This window comes from Euprymna scolopes, chromosome 41 (genome assembly GCF_053919585.1).
Source record: "Euprymna scolopes isolate OS-2025 chromosome 41, ASM5391958v1, whole genome shotgun sequence".
Taxonomy (NCBI): Eukaryota; Metazoa; Mollusca; class Cephalopoda; order Sepiida; family Sepiolidae; genus Euprymna; species Euprymna scolopes.
This window is the reverse complement of record NC_136522.1, coordinates 26,897,488-26,913,880: the sequence shown is the minus strand read 5'-3', so window position 1 is coordinate 26,913,880 and position 16,393 is coordinate 26,897,488. Positions and strand designations below refer to the sequence as shown.

At 38.2% G+C, this 16,393-nt stretch overlaps 1 protein-coding gene across 1 annotated transcript in view; it reads left to right on the top strand.

The window, feature by feature from the left end:
• The window catches only part of LOC145266449 (uncharacterized), a 303,389-nt gene that overhangs the window by 204,722 nt on the left and 82,274 nt on the right, over window positions 1-16,393 (top strand). The window contains exon 21 of the mRNA XM_080122125.1: window positions 12,210-12,303. Within this exon, the coding sequence (XP_079978251.1) occupies window positions 12,210-12,303 (94 nt within the window). The remainder of the gene's footprint in view (window positions 1-12,209; window positions 12,304-16,393) is intronic.

Here is a 16,393-nt window from a genome sequence, read left to right as displayed (position 1 = left end):
AACATTGTTTACTTCGGTTGGCTGTACGTCACTTCAACGTTGTGCTGAGTTTTCTTCTGACAACGGCTTGATCTGTGTCTTTACGTCAGGGCGTCAGAGTAGACCTGAAATTAACTGCATTTTCAATTCGACAGGCAATCAAGAACTAAAGAAAAACAAGTGGTCATTTTTCTTATAAATAAAAAATATTATTCACTAAAACCTACAAAACTCTGAACGTTCAGAATTTTCTGACTCTAAATACAAATGGTCTGGAATTGACAGGTTCCATTAGTAAAGTCAAGGTTTGTCTCTTCACGGTGTAGATTCAGGTGCTTAGAATAGAGTGAGACAGGGGTTTCTCTCTGACTGGTGTGAATACCTCAGGCAGTTGGTAGAGTGTGCCCTCGAGGCTATTTTTTCCTTTCATTATATTGAAAATAAGGTGGGCTTAACCCCGCCTCCGATCCCCAGAATTTCATTTCACAATTCTCAGAAAACTAATCTCAGGCAGTTTTTTATTTTTATTCCACTCAAATCTGTATCTCTGCTACTCTCAGCAGGAGGGTCCATTGCTATTGTGTCTCTACCTGACATGGGGGGTGCCTCCTCTTCTCGCTTCATTTGCACGAGAAAGGTGTTTTCCTAAATGCTATTTCGTATGAGTAAACAAAATAAATATTTTGATTATTTTTGGCGGTAATAATTCTTGAACAATAATTAATAGACACTTGAATTTGTATCCACCATTTTGTTTTGTCTTTATTGAAAGAAAGTTATATCTGTTCTATTTTTCGGATGACCATCAATAAACTTTCACCACCTAAGAATTTGGTTAACTGCTTTTATTAACAAGGGTTGCTTATTCAGATAGAACTTGGAACCTAAAAGGTCCATTTCTGACATTTTCGAGATATCTTCACGAGGGGCGTGCAATAAGTAATGCCCCTGACCCACTTCCCATAGCAGTAGAGCAACGAAACTTGGCACAGTTATTAGCCTTTCTCTACATAGGAATCACCCAGAGTTATGCATTTTTCCCATCATTTGATCCAGCTCTGGAGACCGTTTTTGTAGAACACCCCAGGTTGGTCCTCCAACCACGACGTGACTTCAGAAATCAAGGTTGCATCATCTGGGAAACACTTTCCTTTCAAAATCAACTTCATGGCTGGGAAGATGTGAAAGTCAGAGGGTGCAAGGTCAGGAGAGTAGGGAGGATGGGGAAGGATTTTATAACCACATGCCTCGTGCTTCTGATCTGCGAGTTGTGGACCGGCGTGTTGTCCTGCAAGAGGAGGGTACCTTTGCTGATTTTGCCCCGCCTCTTGATTTTGATAGCTTCCCTTAATTTCCTCAAAAGTGAAGCATAATAGGCTCCTGTAATTGTGGTATTCTTTGCCAGTAAATCTGTCATCACTACTCCGTCCTGGTCCCAGAAGACTGTGAGCATGACCTTGCCAGCGGAGGGCTGCACCCTTGCCTCCTTTGGAGGTGGTGAGTCCAAGTGCTTCCACTGCATTGATTGGGCTTTGCTCTCTGGATAATAGTGATGGACACAGGTTTCATCCTGTGTAATCAGTCTTTTGAAAAACTTTGACTCATCTTCTTGGCACATCTCGAAATTCATCCTTGAGCACTCGATGCGTTCTCGCTTCTGGAATGGTGTGAGCAACCAGGGAATCCATCTTGCAGACACCTTATGCATATGCAAATGGTAATGAATGATAGTTTCCACAGACCCGGTATTAATCTTGACATCTTGGGCTATTTGGTGAATAGTAATGCGCTGATTTTCCAAAATGGCAGCCTCAACTTGACGGACAGATGCCTCATCAATGGCAGAAGGGGGGTGACCAAGTCTTGGAATTGTTTCCACAGACTTCCGGCCATGTTTGAATTCACGATGCCAGCGTTTTACAAGGTCATATGATGGGGCATTATCACCATAAGTTTCTTTCATTTCATCAAAACTCTCCTGTGGTGTGCGTCCTTTTAAATACAAAAACCGGATCACTGATCGACATTCAACAGGCTCCGTGTCACACCTGACTCAGTTCAAACACCTGTAAAACAGAAACCACAATTAGTTCAGAGCTGTAATTTGCCACATAACCCGTAGAGATATAAATCATTAAACATGCAAATTTTTAGCTAGATCAGACAACTGGAAGTAGGGCAGGAGCATTACTTATTGCACGCCTCTTGTATATTCCAGGCGTCAATGTTTTCAGCTAGTGTGTTTAATGGCCGTTTATATCAACACAAATTATCATGAAATAAAACAATTTTTTCTTTACCAATATCCACAAATAAGTGTGTGCGTGTATTAAGTTAATGGCATAATATCCTTTCTTAACAAAGTTCTTTCTTTCCATCATTATCAGCAGCTACATCATCAACAACATCACCACCATCATTACCAACATCATTACCGCCATTTTCATCATCATCGTCATCATTGTTACATCTAACAACACTGTCAGAAAATGTACTTAGAGTGACAGCTCTTCAGTAAATTAATAATTAATGGTACAACATTGGAATGTTTTATTAGTTTTAGGCATACGTAGAGAGTAAGTGATTGTAGCTAGTGTGGTTGAAGGAACCGTAAAGTGAAACTCAGTCTACTACCTGCCATGAAAATATAGAGCAGAGATAGCAACGTCTCCTCTATAAGAAAGAGGGAGCAGAGAGAAAGAAAGCAAATCGCTTACCAGATTTGAGAGATCATTGATGAAAATCAGGAAGAGAGTTGGGCCCAGGATGATACTATTAGCTTTGATGGCTACTCTTGTAAACTTATCAGGTAGAATGGATTAAATAGTTGAGAAGATTTAATAGTTTAGAAGATTTAGTGGTTGAGATAATTTAATGAGGATTTGAGATTATATTTCCCGGCATTTCATAGCTGGAAATCTTGTGAAGTAGACCTTTATGTCATACTCTACCAAATGCCTTTGATATGTCAAGAGCTATTGCTGTAGAAATGAAATTCTAATCTTCTTAATTCATTGATCATGTTTGACTACATTTAGCACATCAGCTGTAGATCTATGAGGGTGAAAACCATACTGCATGTCACTGAGTAGATTGATTTTTGCTGAGATGGTTGATCACTTCTTTATTTATCAGAATTTCAAGCAACTTACTCATGATGCACAGGAGACTGATTAATCTGTACTGAGAAGCAGATTATCAGTCTCCAGTATTTTTAAATTCGGCATAGACTGACAAAGTTTTCTCTGGTGTTGGGAAGTATTTCTCCTTAAGGCAACGTTTAAACAGCTTTACAAGAATAGGAGCTAGTTCTGGTTGAAACTTTTGGAGCACTATAATTGAAATACTGTTAAAGCCAGCTGCCTTACTTAAATCCAGGTTCTTGATAAGTTTGGCAACATCGCGAACAGATATATGGATGTTGAACATCATATTTTCAGTTGTGGAATGAAATTTGATAAGTAGGTGACCCTGATTGCAAAGGGTGGAATTTGATGCAAAATTCTTAACAAAAATTTTGTCTTTGTCAGATGCTGATGAAATTACCTCAGATCTATTGATGATGGTTGAGATACAAGGCATGAACTTGTTCAGAACACTCGTGGGAACCAAAACGTTGCCTATCTACTGTAGACTTGACTTTTTGCATTTTTTATTAACCTTTTGCGGTAGTTGCTGGCAGTCCTAAAGGTTACTTTAATTTCATAACATCTATTTCGTTGAAAGCAATGAAAAAAGTAATTTCTGTGTTTGATGGCAGAGACGCATTCTGGGGTGAACAATGGCTGGCCGCTTAGTTTTTGTTGTAATTTCTTGGAGGGTATGTAGCCGACGTTTAACCAGTCAATCTAATCTGATACTATAAAGGACACATTCTTTTTAAACACGCAGAAGTATTTGAGATATAACCGTTCGGAAGCTATCCCAGTCAGCCCTAGAGTATCGCAACACAATGGGGAGGGACATCTAAGGAGTTATAGCATTTTGTTTTTATTTTAATGGAGACAATTGAGTGTTCAGAAGATCCTACTGGGGATCCTACTAGTGTTTTTGTAATGACCGTTTATATCAACAGAAATTATCATGATAGAAAGCAGTTTTTCTTTATCAATATCCACAAATGTGTGTGTGTGTGTGTGTGTGTGTGTGTATGTGTGTGTGTGTGTGTATTACATAATTACCATAACAACCTTTCTTAACAATGCTTTTTATTTCCATAATCATCAGCAGTATCACTACCATCATCACCAATATCATTACCACCATCATGATCATCGGCATTATACTTACGTCTAATGACACTGTCACAAAATGTATGTAGAGTGGCAGTTCTGTTAAGATGCATTCATCGTTAATCGTATCATAATCGAGAGTTATCTGTCCCTAGTTTTTTTTGTTGTTAATTTTTGAAGGGAGCTATTATATATTTATCAAGAAATGATTTTCAATTTTTAATATATATATATATATTAGTCATAACTTAACAAAGCTTGGAGGTACTCAAAGATAAGAGTCAATGGGTGTCAAGTGAGACAATACCATGATGATCAGTGAAAGTAGAAATTAGATGAGTTAATTTATTTTAGAGGACGGATAATCAATAACCCGTTTACGTTCGACTTGAAAATGACGCATCTATCGCATTGTATTCAATAGACGAGCAGTTCTGGAACTCTACTAATAGAATGTATTATTAACTTTAGGCATATATTGAGAGTAAGGGAAATGGCGGAAAGCGATTGTAGCTAGTTGGGGGCTTGTCCTGAATGCCTTACAAGGAGGAATCATAGGGTGAAACTCAGTCTAGCATGAAAATACTATGAAAATATAGAGCAGAGATAGGCTAGTAACGTGTCTTCTATAAGAAAGAGTTAGCAGAGAGAAGTAAAGCAAATCGCTTACCAGATTTGAGATAAATGATGAATATCAAGAAGATAGTTTGGCCCAGAATTATACTATTAGCTTCAATGACTACTCTTGTAAGCCTATCAGGGAAAATGGATTTAATAGTTGATAGGATTTAATAGTTGAGAAGATGTTGTGGTTGAGATGATTTAATAAGGATTTCAAATGATATTTCCAGGTATTCCATAGCTGTTAATCTTTATGCAATACCCTATCAAATACCTTTGCTATGTCAAGAGCTATTGTTCTAGAAGTTCATATCCTCTTGATTCATTGGTCATGTGTGAAATAACATTTAGGAAATCAGCTGTAGATCTAGGAGAATGGAAAGCATATCGCATGTCAGTGAGTAGATTGTTTTTGTTGAGGTGATTGACCAAATCACAAATTCAAGCAACTTACTCATGATGCACAGGAGACTGATTGTTCTGTACTGATAGGCATATGATCAATCTCTAGTATTTTTAAATTCGGTGTAGACAGACAAAGTTGTCTATAGTGTTGGGAAGCATTTCTCATTAAGACTATGTTTAAACAGCTTTGCAAGAACGGGAGCTAGTTCTGGTTGAAACGTTTTTTATGCTGTTGTTAGAGCCAGTTGCTTTACGTAAACCAACGTTCTTAATAAGTTTGACAACATCACGGACGGATATATGGATGTTGAACAGCATATTTTCAGTCGTGGAACGGAATTTGATAAGTAGGCGACCCTGATCGCAAAGGGTGGAATTTGATGCAAAATTCTTAATAAAAATGTTCGCTTTGTAAGATGCTGATGAAATTACCTCAGATCTATTGATGATGATTGAGATACAAGACATGCACTTGTTCAGGACTAAATAAGAGTCTTGACCATTTCTTTTCTTTCTTTTTATTTATTTTTGGTGACCGACCCGCACGTGGTCTATCCAGGTAAGTCACGCATTTCTCCACACTCCCCCCTGATCTCATGATCACAAACAGGACATGCGGGCAATCGTCGTTGGCGGGTACTCCTTCGAAGAAGCACTTCCTCATTGCTGTTTTCTTCATTACCACCATCATTACTACCAGTCTGTTCCATTATCCCGTCTCGTGGTTCCATAGGCGGTGTCTCACAATCAGGGCAGGGGGGCAGTATCCGTCTTTGTCGGGTACTTCTCCGAAGAATCGGAGGCGTCATCTCTTCGGTATGCTCCATCATCCCTTCTCGCTGGGTTTCGCAATCACGGGGGGTGGGCAGTATTCGTCTCTGTCGAGTATTTCGATGAGGCATTACTTCCTTGTGTCCATCGCTCTCCTCACTATTGTCATCAGTATGTCCCATCATTCCCTCATCTGGTTCTGTTGGTGGTGTTTCTATGCTCACCTGAAGGGGCAGTAAGTGATCAGGATCATCTCTGAACGGTGTGTGATCCTCCTCATCGTCCTCAGAATCAGAAGAGGTATAACAAGGGCGGATATCTTTTACGTGACGTGGTATGCCACCAATCAACATGGTCTGAGGACTTATGATTTCATCTATTTTTCCCCGGAAAAATTTCGTAGTGCACCCAGCATTTGGGGGTTTTATCCAAACAAGGTCTCCCACCTGATATGGTGTATTGACAACACTCACCACTGATGGTATGGCATCAACTCCTTTCACACGCTGTTCATATTGGTAAATCCCATTGGCTGGTGCAGTTGCTGGTGTTGCATTGTCCTTGGGTGTTATATTATACCAGTACACAGCTTCTGGAATAGAGCACTGCGTCCTGGCTGCAATTCTTTTGATGGTGCGGTGACACCGTTCTGCTATACCATTACCCTCGGGATAATATGCACACCGATAATGCATTTTAATCCCCCATTCGTGCACGAATTTCTGAAATTCTTGACATCGAAATGTGGCGGCATTATCAGTCAGAATTTCAATCGTTCAAAAAAGACGGCTCTCAACTGTTGTATAATGCTGGCTGCATCCTGTCGTGTCAACAGGCGCCATATTGTGAAACGCGTCGGGCCACAATCCGTCATGGTCAAAAAATGTTTGCCCCCATAATGTGTTATGTCCATCCCTACTCGCTGCCAGTTGCCCTCCACCTCGAGCTTCCCTTTTTGCCATTGGGATGGTGCCGGATCAATTCTCTGACACTCTTCACACGAACGTATGGCTGCTTTCACTGATGCTTTTGTAGTTGCAGGGCATACTCTTCGGACAAAATATGCAGTCCTCTGAATTCCAGGATGTCCAATCTGCTGGTGTATCATACGGATCTGGTCAGGTGTTAATTGATCCGTTACAGTCGCGCATGTTTGTTGTTGAAGATCGGATCCCTGCCTCATTGCATCGATCCACCTCTTTGGTACTCGAGTCAAGCTATCAGCCAAATTCTGCATCGACGAGACTAACGTAATGTCTACCTGCAAGCTGTATTCGTCAACTAGACGCTTAATTATTGCTAGTCTCCTTCGTACTAGCATTTCACTTGCAGCTCTAGTCTTAACTCGAGCCTTTCCATTCAAGGTGTCGGTTAACCAATGGTAAACACACAATGAGTCAGTGTGGAGATGCACAACATTAGTCTGCCATTGCAATGCGAGATTAAGACCTTTTAACGTGGCATCAAGTTCTGCCAAATTTATATGTTGGGCATCATTTTTCGGACGAAGCCAGCATGCATCTTCCACAACAACACCTAGTTGCTCCAACACGACACCTGTAGCCAACGAACTTGCGTCAACCCATGCATTTAGTTCGTTTCCAGACACTTGCCACTCACCCCGGGCAGGGTCATTCCTATGCACTCTGGACAACATTTCAGCCATCATTTGTTGGAGAGAATCATCATCCGCAACATCGTCCCATCCTTTTGTTACTGTAGTCACTCGTCTTTTCACCACTCCTGTTGCCGATCGGAGCCATCCACAGACAGGTAGATGTCCTACCAATTTACCACAGATAGAAAACACAGTACGTCTTGTTAATACATTGGGTAACTTTGGAAGTGGGCTCCCTCGTTTCCATCGCAACGTATTGCCCTCCTCCCAGACCTCGAGGCCTAGCACGGGCACTCCATCCTTTAGGCGCTTAGGGTCTTTGCTTATTAACCCAAACGCTTTCAGTTTTATTCGAACTGCATCCGCAGACATTATGTCCTCATTAACATAGATGTCATCTATGTAGGCTGAAGCAGCTTTTGCTGTGGTCTCATCCTGCATCAAAACAGTTTTAATAATGGTTGTCATAATCAAGGGTGCTACGTTTAGGCCAAAACCCAAACGTGTCAAACAATATAGTTTTCCCTTGAGTAGTACTGTCTGAAACGGCCATAATGACTCATGTACACGTATCTGCAGGTAGGCCCTCTTTAGATCCAGAAGTGCTACATTGCTCCCTTTTTGACGCCACTCTCTCAGTTTAGCAGCGCACACATCTGCGTTTCCGGTAAACGCATCAACATGCCGATTCAACTCTCGGTAATCCATTACGGGACGAATTTTTTCTTTGGTAGGTTGTTCAACAGCCATGAGCGGAATTAATCCCTTGGGTGGTCCCAGACGTTCCTGTGGGTATGGTATTAACCAACCGTTGTCAATCCACATCTGAAGTTCTTCTTCATATGCGGCCCTATTCTTGGTAGAAACTGCATACTCTGGAATCGTGTTGCACAGCCGATCTGGTTCCTGGCCCATGGCCCATTTCCACTTTGCAGTCCACACCCTTTCGTTGTCATCAAATGTAGCACAGAAGTCCTTTTCTTCAATCGACATGGCTGCACAGACGTCTTTCCCTTCTCCAAGCCTGATACCTCTAGCTGCTGTGATTGTAACGCCTCCTAGTGCTTGTATTGCATCAATTCCAAGCAACATGTCGTAGCCAAGGGGTTTCTCCTGCATCACCAGAACGTCAACTTTAGCTGTGTCACCCTTCTCAGTGCAGATTGTGACTGTCCCTTCACCACAACATACCCGTGATAAGCCATTGATGGTCATAACGCCAACTGGGTTCCTCCGCCACACCGGACAGCAATGGGCACTAACTATAGACCGGGAACACCCCGTGTCTATAAGTGCTGAACACTGCACATCATCAAGTTTAACGCTAATGACAGGCAATCCTGTGTTTATTGGTTGGCAGGGGGCAAGGGTAGCGATAGTACCTTGCCCCCAACTTCGTTTCCCGAACAGTTGCGAGATATGTGCCCAAACTTATTGCAGCGATAGCATTGCACTGGTCTCTTTGATTGTGGATATACACCTCTCCTATCACTCCGGCACTCTTTAGCAAAATGATTGGCCTCGCCACATTTATAGCACACTGGGATGGCATGCTTATTACTATCTGGAAGAGAGTCCACATTGCCTCCATGTCGAAAACGAGCTGCTGCTGCAATTGGTTCCTGTTCCTTACAGATGTTTCGAGCTCGGGCCAATAACTCATCAGTTGACAATTCATCGATTCTTGATGATGCCCGCAACAGTTTACTGACCTCCTCGGGTAGGCCTACCAAAAAAGCACAGCTTAATATTTTATCGTTGACCCCACCAAACGGTACAGATAATTTTCGCAGGTCGGCTAGGTACACGTCGACTGTTTCCTTGGGTTGAAGTGTCCGGCTCGTGAACTGTTGCCACGCAACAAATGGATCTGTACCAAACGCTGTATACAGGCTCTGCTTGATTTCATCCCAGTCTGGTTCATCCCCGAGTTGTTGGTAGACTGCATAGGCCCCTCCGGTTAGCCTCAAAGGGATAACTGTGGCTGGTTCTTTAATTTTGCACAGTTTACAGATTTTCTCTGCCTTTTCAATCCATTCAACGACAGCCGGTCCAGTGGTAGATCCGTCGAACTCGGGTATTAAGCGAATGTCGAATCTGTCCATTGTTAGTAACCGCACACCAAGCGCCGAAATAGCTTAAAACCAACACAAAGTCAAGTATCTGCAGAATGTCTTCTTGGTTCCTCCTCTTCTCTTTTCTCTCTCCCAACAATCGAACACAGCATATAATAACAAAACTCTAAAGCACGTCTGACAGCACTGACTTCTGCCAACAGTCTGCCCCTCCTCTTAACAACTCAGGCTTTTTATATCGCAAAATCGTTCACCTCTATTTGCATATTCTTCTAACTCACGTGATCACTACTCTATAAATAAGAGTCTTGACCATTTCTTTTCTTTCTTTTTATTTATTTTTGGTGACCGACCCGCACGTGGTCTATCCAGGTAAGTCACGCATTTCTCCACAACTGTTTGTTATTTGCTAAAACCCGTAGGAACCAAAACGTTGCCTATCTACTTTAGACTTGACTTTCTTGCATTTTTTACTAAACTTTTGTAAGGTTACTTTAATTTTATAACATTTATTTCGTTGATGTCTGGCCTTCGGGTCAAGATCAAAGAGTAGTATCTGTTCTTCAGATGCTGCACTTCAATTTCTTGTTCTCTGTCAGTAGAGGAGAAATCCTTTACGACTGAGACAATTTTTATTTTTGTTCCTTTTCTCCACTTTAAAAAACGACCCTGGGGTCTAACTCTGTCCCGTGGGGAGACATTGTAAATAGGAACATTTATTTCGTTGAAAGCAATGGAAAAATTGATTCATGTGTGCGATTGCAGCGACACATTTTGGGGTGAACCATGACTGGTCGCTTAGTTTTTGTGTAATTTCTTGGAAGGTATGAAGCTGTTTATACCGACAGTTAACAAGTCAGTCAAATCTGATACTATATGCGCAAAGGTATTTCAGATATAAACGTTCAGAAGCTATCCCAGTCAGCCCTAGAATATCGCAACACTGAAGAGGGACATCTGAGGAGTTATAGCATTTTGTTTTTATTTTGATCGATACAACTGAGTGTTCAGAAGATCCTCGTTGAGACAGAATGGAAGTTAAGCACAGTTCATGACAAGTTGAAAGGAAAAGGCTTGGAGACTTGGAAATTGTCCATTAGCATCGGGTATATGGCTGAGTTTGTTAACAATTTGTGTTAGATCATAAACAAGGGAAGCCGGTTAAACTCTGAATAGGGTTGGTACTGACTGCACACATTCAACATTGTGAACATTAACGTTTCCACAGACGTGAATGTTGGTCGAGGGATGAGCAAACAGAAATACTCTTAAAATAGTAATTCCATAATTGTAGGACATATGAACGCGTTGGTGTAAATGCTACACATAGGGCAATTTACGATCTTTGAAGATATCCATACCATATGGAAAACCATCTCTAATGTAGGCTCATATTCAATGTCCATGACGATATTGAGGGTCATATTTTGATATCAAGTTTAATTGCAAACTCATCTAAGTAAATAGTTGGTCCAACGCCAGTTTTGCACAGGAACAACAGATCACATTTGTTCTCCTGTAATTGTATTTCAACCTCTAAAAGGTTGACACATAGACCCCTGATGTTAGAGAAGGAGACATGGTAGTGGGGGTGGTCTTCGTTGAAAATTGAGGTTCTCATATTGTTTCTTGAGACTTGTCATGATGGGGTATGAGGATATATAAAAGAGGTCGGTAGAATTGGTAGATTGAGAAAAAGAGAGAAAAAAAGAGATGTAAAAAGCTGTAACAATTCTCACTAATATAAATTTGAGAGGCCCGACCAAATGCTACTGCATGGTTCAAATTTCATTCATCAAATGGCAATACTGCAGCTCCAGTATTTTACGACTGCTGATAGGACAATGTCCCTGGGACTTAATCCAAGGTTGGCGTCATCTTAAACTACTGCTCAGAAAAAAAAATATGTTGACCTATTATACAGCTTTTACATTTCCCTTTGTCATTTAATTTTTTCCCATTTTCTACTTTGTTCTGTTTTAGAATTTGAAACCTGAAAAAAACTACCACATTAAAATACATAATAGGCGAACTTTCAAATCTGTGAAGGCGGCTGTTAACTGAAAGTAATTTTCGGACTTCATTTACGGGAAAACGCATAGCATTTAAGAGAAAATTAAAAAAAAATCAACATTAATATGAGACAGAAATGCGTGGGGAAAAGAGAGAAACAGGACTCAAAGAGAGAGAGAGAGAGAGAGAGAGAGAGAAAGAGAGAGGGGGAGGTAAAATGTAAGCTACTTATTTCATAAATATGAGAAAAAAGAGCAGGAAGATGAGCACACATAGAGCGAAAGAGGGTGAGGGTTATAGACAGTAACTGTGTAAGAGATGAATAACTTGGTGAGTAAATAGAAAAAAACATTCCAGGTGATTAATTTGCATAATAATTTGATAAACAGTCTTAAATAAATTAATATTCTGTACGATTCATTTCTAATTTTGATCCATGGTCAAATTATAGAAGGCTTTTCAGTTCAACAATTAATTTTCTTTTTCTGTTTTTAGCTCTGATACCGATTCAAAGATTACAAATGAAGTCACAAACGCAGAAAATGTTTTCAGACAAGATTGCAAAGCGAACCCAGAGAAATATCAAGTGGTACGTACATCATTAGTAATGAAAAACTTTTTTTAGAGGCGGAAATTTTAAATTAAAAGAAATCATTGACAAATATTTTTTATTGTACAAATATGAGGTATTTATAATTTAAATATAATTTCGAGCATATGATCCTGTGGCTCGCGCATATATGGCGTAATATAGATTTCCATTTTTCACAAATTATGATACATATTAAATTAAGCTGTATTTCGGCAATAACATTGAACGTTGTCTTCCGAACGGTCTATTGTGTCTTACTTATCAGTATAGACATGTAACTTTATACATCTCCCCCCCCCAAATTAATCTAATGGGGTTAGATCGCACGAACGAGGTGGCCAGTAAGAGATTCATTTCTTGAAAATATTCGTTTATCAAATGTTTCAAAGTGATTTTCAAAATAAATCTGCACAATTTCCAAACGCACCTCGGGGGTCAGTCTCTTCATGATGAAGTGCCAAACCAAAATGAACTTAAAATAACCGATAGTTGCCAAATCTGCAGTTAAAAGAAAAAAGAGTTGTTAATTTAAAGTTCGTTGCCTTTAAAATGATACCCTTTATTATATATATATATATATATATATATATATATATATATATATATATATATATATTGTTTTTAAAATATAATTATCCACTGACACATATTTTGTCGTCTACGACTCATCAGAGTAGCTGGATATATATATATATATATATTCGGAAAATAGATTGGAAGAAATATATATATATATATATATATATATATATATATATATATATATATATATCATGTTTTATTTAAGCCCATTTGGTTACTTATTACATATAATTAAACCAATTATAAATTACTATTATAGAATTTAATACTATTTACATTATAACTTATCGTGGTATTTTGAAATCATGCACGGCTGTATATGAAAAGTTTTGTATGTCAATGAAAAGTCAATCAAAGTCTATTCAAAGAAACTATAACTATTTTATCTAGTATATACGGGCTTACACACACACACACACACACACACACACACACACACATATATATATATATATATATATATATATATATATATATATATATAGTAAAAGGTGGCTTTGTAGCTTTGTTCGAATCTCTCAACTAGTAGCAATCGTCACTTCCTACACTGATGATTGCGAAAGCATAAAACATTAGTGTCTGTAGGTGTAAAAATAATTATTTGTAATTATTTAGTCCCTCCAAGAAGACATTTCCTAAAGTTCAGCACTGTCTGAAAAATAAAGGTGAACGGCTGGCCTTGTGTGAGATTACGATTTGTGATCGTTTAATTGAATTAACGTTGTGTCTGCCATTTAAAATTGTTAATTTTCCTTAATTCTCCTGGCGGTTGATGGTGGCCGGGAGGTAACATTCTAAGCAAATTTAAAAAGTGGCTTTGTAGCTGGGTTCGAATCTTCCAACTAGTAGCAATCGTCACTTCCTGCACTGATGATTGCCGTAGCATGGAACACTAGTGTCTGTAGGTATAAAACTAATTATTTGTATATATATATATATATATATATATATATATATATATATATATATATATATATATATACAAATAATTAATTTTTATACTTGCAGACACTAGTGTTTACATGTTAAGGCGAAGATGTATGTGTACATGTGCGCGTTTCTTTATGTGTGTGGGTATGCTCGCATGTGTGTGCTCGCGCGTGCGGCCCAAGGTTAACCTTATCAAAGCACTTAACAACAAATAAATAAATAAATAAAAAATAATATAAAAAAAATAAATAAAAATCAAATAGATAAACCGAATCGTAGCCCCTCCGCCTCCCAGCCTAAGCGAATACCCAACAGGTAAAGAATACTTACCAAGAAATCATCTCACTAACGAGACGCCAACAACCTAAACCTTAGAACCCGAAATTTAAAGTAACCCCCTCTCCTTACGCCTACATATCTCCCTCCCCCTCCATATATCCCAATGTCCTTAGTCACACCAGAGAGGGACTTCCCAGACCCCCTACAACAACCTAATGTTCTTGAACTCCAAAACTAAAACATTACCGACTGACCAAGCACCCCGCTTCCCACCTTCCCCCTTTTCTCTTTCCGCTTTTCTCGCACCCTCCCCTGACATCATTCATTCCTTCATTCCTTCATTCCACCATAAATGAACTTTCCTGTAAAGTCTGAGGAGGCTACATAACGGCCAAAAAACGGTCGTGTAGCTGAAACAAAAATGTAACTGAACAGAAAAAAAAACGGTAATAAAAAATAAAACTGTTTCGATGTCTACCATCTCATCAGAGGAGAGAAAATATTAGCAAATATTTATAAAGGTATGTACCCTATTTGCTAAAGTCAGTGAGACATGGAAAGTCAAAGTCAAAATAATTAATTAATCAGAGATCCTGTAGCAAGAGGATTTGAAGAAAAGGATATGAAAATATTACCGCCAGTAATATTTTGTAAATCTTATAATCACAGGTTTCCATACCAACTGATTGTTAAATAATAAAATATTCTGAAGTACACACATATATATATATATATATATATATATATATATAATAAATTCCACAGCCAAACAACGCCGCAGCTCACAAGAGTCATGACAGCTAACGAAACGGCTTCGTTGGCTGTCATGGCTCTTGTGAGCTGCGGCGTTGTTTGGCTGTGGAATTTATTATACAATCTCTCACATTCTGAAAACCATATATATATATATATATATATATATATGTATATATATATACTCTTCAGAATAAAATTATCTAACAATCAACTGGTCTGGAAACCTATGATTATAAGTCTTACAAGATATTACTGGCAGTAATATTCTATAAATACTATCCCACCTAAATTAGAATTGCTCAATATACAAGATAGAGCAAATAAATCAAATTTTAGTCATTCAATGAATTAAAAAATTTATGACGTGAAATGTTTAAATTTCAAATCAAAAGATTTTTATTATTCTATGTAAGACAAAGAATACATTTGAAATATTTTAACTCTTTATCCTATAGTATTTCGATGTCTACCATCCCTTCAGAGGAGAAAATATTACAAATAGTTATAATGGTTTACACCTTATTTGCTAAAATCAGTGAGACCTGGAAAATCGCAATTAAAAATTGATTGAGTAATTAAAAGTCATAGAATAAGGTGAAGTTAAAGAAAAAGATATAAAAGTTAATATCCAAATTGCATGGAAAAATTCGAAGTTGAATGTCTTTGAAAGCAGTGTAGTAAAATGATCCAAACTGTATTTCGAGTAATCCACATCACAATGTAATGATCCGAATTAGGTATTTCTCTGGAGCAATTTTCCTTTGTTATATAATGGGTCCGGTAAAAAATGTTCTCTTATATATAGATCCCGTGGATATGTTTATTAATAAACATATAAAATAATATATTTAATATTTTTTATAATTATAGAACATGAGCTTAAAATTCCACTCTAAAATAACTTTCAAATTGTTAATAAAATTAAAAATTAAAAAATTAAAACCGCTTTAGCAGACAGGCCATGCAAAAAAGAGAAACTGAAGTGATACGAAAAACGAAAAGAAAAGGACAGAAAATGCTTACGCGTAATAAAAAACTGAGTATAAGAAAGATAAGATAAAATAATAAAATAAAATAAAATAAGAGGGGACAGAAGGAAATGTATTAATGCATTGGGAGGGATATAAAAAAAGAAAAATAAGAAAGAAAGAAAATAATAATGAAGAAATGGAGGGGGAGATACATGGAGAGAGAGAGAGAGAGAGAGAGGAAGATGAACTACGTAGACGAAGTCAATAAACCTTTATAAAATAAAGTGATAGGCCGCGAAAATAGGCCAGGAAGCTTACGTGCGTCCAGACATATGAAAGAAAGAAAAAGAAGAGGAAGCAAATAAAAAACAACGCATGTCAAACAGAAACTAACCGCTTAAACTAATTTAATTTAAATCAATTTTAATCAATTCCAATCCAGTCAACTCACAACAATATTATCTAATGCATACTGTACTATTCTTGCTAATTTTATATGTATTGATAATATCCTTTAAATGACAAAATTAAACTGAAAATTTAGAACTATAATAATCTGTGTAAGTAAA